The 5,503-nt window shown below is 47.0% G+C and overlaps 1 protein-coding gene across 1 annotated transcript; it reads right to left on the minus strand.

The window, feature by feature from the left end:
* Nucleotides 1-2,423: 2,423 nt before the first annotated feature.
* Nucleotides 2,424-2,838, minus strand: LOC118706834 (60S ribosomal protein L34-like). The gene has a single exon (XM_036416476.2). It carries the CDS (start codon nucleotides 2,795-2,797, stop codon nucleotides 2,444-2,446), a length of 354 nt encoding a protein of 117 aa, XP_036272369.1. The 5' UTR covers nucleotides 2,798-2,838; the 3' UTR covers nucleotides 2,424-2,443.
* Nucleotides 2,839-5,503: the final 2,665 nt, after the last annotated feature.

Genomic DNA, 5,503 nt, shown 5'->3' on the forward strand with positions numbered 1-5,503 from the left:
TAAGTCAGAACTCAACTCACCAGCCAATATTGCAACATAAATGTGTTGTTTTTTTTTTAAAAAGGACAGAATGTTGGAACAGCGGCGGCCAGGCCTAGAGTGCCCAGGCACAAAGCAATGGCAACCGGGCCCAGAGCAGCAAAGGCCAGGCCCCAGAGCAGCAGCAGCCAGAACCAGAGCAACAACAGCCAGCACAGGAACAGCCAGACCTGAGGCGGAGGCAGCCAAGCCCAGGGTGGCCAGTCCAGGAATACCCAGACCCGGAGTGGCCGGACCCGGAGAAGCCGGGCCCAGAGCAGCCGGGTTGGGAGCAGCCAGGTCCAGAAGAGCAGTAGCCAAGCCCGGAGCATCCAGGCTGGGAGCGGCCAGACTTGGAGCGGCCGGGCCCGGGGCAGCCGGGACTGATGCGGCCAGGTCCGGAGCAGCAGCTGCCAGGCTGGGAGCGGCCAGGCCCGGAGCAGCGGCTGCCAGGCTGGGAGCGGCCAGGCCCAGAGCAGCGGCTGCCAGGCTGGGAGCAGCCAGGCCTGGAGCAGCTGGGTCTGGTGCGGCCAGGCCCGGAGCAGTGGTTGCCAGGCTGGGAGCAGCCAGGCCTGGAGCAGCAATTGCCAGGCTGGGAGCAGCCAGGCCCGGAGCAGCCGGGTCTGGTGCGGCCAGGCCCGGAGCAGCGGTTGCCAAGGCTGGGAGCGGCCAGGCCCGGAGAAGCCGGGTCTGGTGCGGCCAGGCCCGGAGCAGCAGCTGCCTGGCTGAGAGCAGCCAGGCCTGGAGCAGCGGCTGCCAGGCTGGGAGCGGCCAGGCCCTGAGAGCGGCCAGGCCCAGAGCAGCCAGGTCGGGTGCGGCCAGGCCCGGAGCAGCAGCAGTCAGGTCCAACTAGGTTGGGAGCGGCGGTGACCAGACCCAGAGCAGCTGGTTGTGGAACAAACCAGAGCAACAGAGGCCAGGCCCGAAGCAGCCAGGCCCGAAACAGCTCGCTTCTCGCCTGCCCCTGCCCCACGGCGGCCTCTCAGACATGGCTGGAAACTTTTGTGGGAACTTGAGGGTCTGCTGAATCAAGTGATGCAGGCTTAGATCTGGATGTGTTGAGTTAGTATAGTGCTTGGGTGTTGATCTGTGAGTGCCTTGGGTGGGGCCTGGATGAGGCTGGTTGACCGATTTAGAAATGTCTTTTGTGTGAAATGTATCATTGGGCATGTGGTGGTATTATTGATATAAGAAAATGCTAAGTAACAGATTTACTATCTGAAAAGGGATTTACTATCGGGGAAAGGGAGGGAGGAAGAGACTGAACATAAACTGTGCACCTATAAATGAGGACAATGGGGGATGGGGAGGGGGCGGAGGGTGGGGTGGGAACCTGGTGGAGGGGGGAAGAAATGAGGAACCTTTGTAACAATATGAACAATAAAGATTGATTTAAAATAATAATAATAATAATAATAATAATAATAATGTATAGTATTCTTTTATTCTTTGGCATATTTCTCATTTGAGTGAATTTTTTTAGTAGATTGCTGTCGTTGTTTAAAAGGTCATGAAAATTTTCACAAGAATTTGTTGAATTATATTTCACACATAAAATGGCTTTCAAAGTCTCAACACTTAATTGTAACGTAAGTCGTGTCACTTTCAAGGCCGGCGCTAGATTTTTTGCCGCCACCATAAAATATAAATAATACGAGTACTGTCTGCTAAATTCAAGAAAATGTATGTATTTATGAAATAAATAAGTAACTTATCTAAATTATCTGAATAGCTGATTTGTAATGACATCACTTGTTTAACTAACTTACTAGCCCGCAGTACAATGTGTATCGTCTGAGAGACAGTTACAAAATGTTTTCGCCATTGCAAACTTTGATAAGCAGTTCTCAAACTTTGATAAGCACTGCGGTGGGGACAGGGCCTGGGGTGGTGGCTGGAATAGAACCAAGGTTTGGGGTTACTTGCCCCAAGATTAAGGTGACCAGATGTCCCGCTTTTGGCGGGACAGTCCCGATTTTTAACAATTTGTCCCTGGTCCAGCGGTGTTTTAAAGAAGTCCCGATTTTTGGAAAGAATGCTCGACAAGCTAGGGAACAGCGGGAGAACGAGAAGGGAATGTATGGTTTTCGGCGGCCATGTGGCTATTTAGCCAGGATATGAGTTTTATATTATATATATATATATTTTTAAATATATTTTATTGATTTTTTACAGAGAGGAAGAGAGAGGGATAGAGAGTTAGAAACATCAATGAGAGAGAAACATCGATTAGCTGCCTCTTGCACACCCTTTACTGGGGATGTGCCTGCAACCAAGGTATATGCCCTTGACCGGAATTGAACCTGGGACCTTTCAGTCCACAGGCCGATGCTCTATCCACCGAGCCAAACTGGTTTCGGCTGCTGTGAAACATTTTTTAATAAAAGCAAGCACATAACTTTATTTATTTTTTTCATTTTTAAATTTATTTAGCTTTCTGACTCTGTGCTTGTGCTTTCAACACTTTCACAACGATCTTCTGCTCCTCAATAAGGAAAGCACGCTTGATCCTGTCACGGACACACTTAGCACACATGGATCCACCATAGGCCCTGCTGACGTGTTGTTTCATTTTAGACAACCTCATTAGAACTTTAGGCCTCACAGCACGAACTCCTTGAAGTCGGCCCAGGCACACACCACATGCAAATTTGGGTGCTTTCCCAACCTTCTTGGTGTAAAGGTAAACAATTCTATTACCAGGGGTTTGGGACAGTCTAGTTTTGTTAGAGGCTGTATTGTAGGACAGCCTCCGGCGGTATGTCAAACGCTGGACCATGGTGAATACCTGAAGTCACTGTCCCCAGAAGAAGCACATAACTTTTTAGCTTGATTTTTTTTTTAAATATATTTTATTGATTTTTACAGAGAGGAATTGAGAAGGACAGAGAAACGTCGATGGGAGAGAAACATCGACCAGCTGCCTCTTGCACACCCCCTACTGGGGATGTGCCCGCAACCAAGGTACATGCCCTTGACCGGAATCGAACCTGGGACCTTTCAGTCTGCAGGCCGATGCTCTATCCACTGGGCCAAACCAGTCTCGGCTGAGCTTGATTTTTTATTGAAATATTGGCTTAAAATTGTGCTCTGACTGAGCAGTCAGTCTTCCAACAGCTACCCAGTCCAAAAATACTTATTAACCACCCACCATCCTGGTAGACTGAAGTATAAAAAGTTAACCCTGACCTTAAGCAGTTTGAGTCTAATTATGGGGAGTAAGAGGAGCAATTAGTAAGTAATGTTACTAGCTCTTGAATGTTGACTGTGAGGTGTGTGGTGGGAAAACAGCCCAGGACACATAGAGAAACAAACCACCAGCTTGACCTGTCAGTTAGGGCTGGGCCTAAGCAAGCATTCCAAAGGAAAGAGCTCAGCCTTCTATTATTGTTTGTAGTCTTCATGCCTAGATATCCTCATTCAAAATCTCCTTAAGGGAGATTATTTGTTGATACACCTCTTTATTCTCTCTGATCTTATTTGAACAGAATTGTCAAAAGAGCGTGGCCTTTGGAGCTAGACTTTCTGGGTTCAAATCCTGGCTGCATCACTATTGGTACTATAACCTTGGACAAAGTGCTTAAACTCTCCATGGCCCCGTTCCCTCATCTGTGCATGAGCACCTGCTGCATAGGGTTATTATGAGGAGGAGATTAATTACTACATATCAAGGGTCTAGAAAAATGCCCGACACAGATTACATATTCTATATGTATTAACTGCTATTACAATGGTTGCATTTGGTCAAGGTCTATCGGTGCAACTAACATTAGGGCAAAGTTTTAATGGTAAGACATTGTTGAGCATATTCATTCAGTAGTCTTTATGAGAACCTACTATGTGTGATGGGTGTGTGGTAAGGAACAAGGTAGACAAGGGCCCTCGAGGAACCAGCACAGAAATGAGATGCTGTAGAAGGCAGTTCGTCTTTATGATGAAAAGTGGCCATTTTGAGTCATGTTGTTTGTTTTTTAAATCCTCACCCAAGAATACGTTTTTTTGATTTTTAAGAGAGAGAGAGAGAGAGAGAGAGAGAGAGAGAGAGAGAGAGAGAAAGGGAGAAAGAGAGAGAGAGAGATGTCAGTTGCCTCCCATACGTGCCCTGACCAGGGATCATACTTGAAATCTAGATATGTGCCCATAACCTCTTGGTGTATGGAACGACACTCTAACCAACTGAGCCACCTGACCAGGGCCATATTGGGTATTTTTACTTAATAGACTTTATATTTTAAAATATTTTTAAGTTTACAGAAAAACTGAGCAAATAGCATAAAAAATTCCTATCTATCCCACTTCTTTCTCTCTCTCTCAAACACACACACACACACACACACACACACACACACATACAGAGCCTCCCCTATCATTAACCATTAACATCTTGCATTAGTGTGGTACATTTGTTATAATTGATGAACCAATCCTATATTATAAAAAGCCTGTGGTTGTGATGCCCTTATACCATAACAACCAATCACCAGGAGCCTACATGTGCAACAGGTGCAAAGGCGGGTGGGGCTGTGTGCTTGGTGAGGCATGGGTGAGAGGGCGGGGACTTGACTCTGGGTCTCACAGTGCTGGTGGGACTTAACGCTGCATCCCTGCAAGCACCGGCCCAGACTCTGACAGGAGGGAGGAACGAGCCAGATACCTTCACCCAGGACTTGACTTTAAATGGGAGGCCAGTGTCAGATGGGGACAAATCAATTCTTCTATTACAGAGAAAGAGCAAATAGCAATCTTAAAATATTTTCTCTAATTAATTCCCTTTTAATGTGCACAAATTTTGTGCACCAGGCCACTGGTTTTGACATGTAATTATTAACAACTAGAGGCCCAGTGTATGAATTTGTGCATGGGTGCCCCAATAGGGCAGATCGGGCTGGGCCAGTGGGAGGGAGGGGCTGTGGGCATTTGGCCAGCCAGCTCCGCCCCCTGGTCGAACTCCCGGTCAAGGGGACAATTTGCATATTAGCCTTTTATTATACAGGATGGCTATAATTTATATTAGGATTCACTCTTTCTATTGTACGGCTCTATGAGTTTTGACAAATGCACACTATTGTGTATCCACCAGTACAGTATCATGGCAAAGAGTTTTGCTACCCTATAAACCTTCTGTGCTTTACCTATTTTCCTCCCTTCTCCACCTCCAGCCCTGGCAACCCCTGATCTTTTTTTTTTATTATTGATTTTTTACAGAGAGGGAGAGAGAGAGATAGAGAGTTAGAAACATTGATGAGAGAGAGTCATCGATCAGCTGCCTCTTGCACACCTACTGGGGATGTGCCCACAACCAAGGTACATGCCCTTGACCGGAATCAAACCCGGGACCTTTCAGTCCTCAGGCTGATGCTCTATCCACTGAGCCAAACCAGTTTCGGACCCCTGTCTCTATACTTCTGCTTTTTCAAGAATGTCATGTAGTTGAAATCATGAAGTATGTAGCCTAATTTATGGACTGACTCGAACTTAGAGATAC

The sequence above is a fragment of the Pipistrellus kuhlii genome, unplaced genomic scaffold, assembly GCF_014108245.1.
Source record: "Pipistrellus kuhlii isolate mPipKuh1 unplaced genomic scaffold, mPipKuh1.p scaffold_m20_p_1, whole genome shotgun sequence".
Taxonomy (NCBI): domain Eukaryota; kingdom Metazoa; phylum Chordata; class Mammalia; order Chiroptera; family Vespertilionidae; genus Pipistrellus; species Pipistrellus kuhlii.

Bases quoted from the DNA above. Each gene is read 5' to 3' on its own strand.
- LOC118706834 (XM_036416476.2), bottom strand. From the start codon at position 2,797: ATGGTCCAGCGTTTGACATACCGCCGGAGGCTGTCCTACAATACAGCC.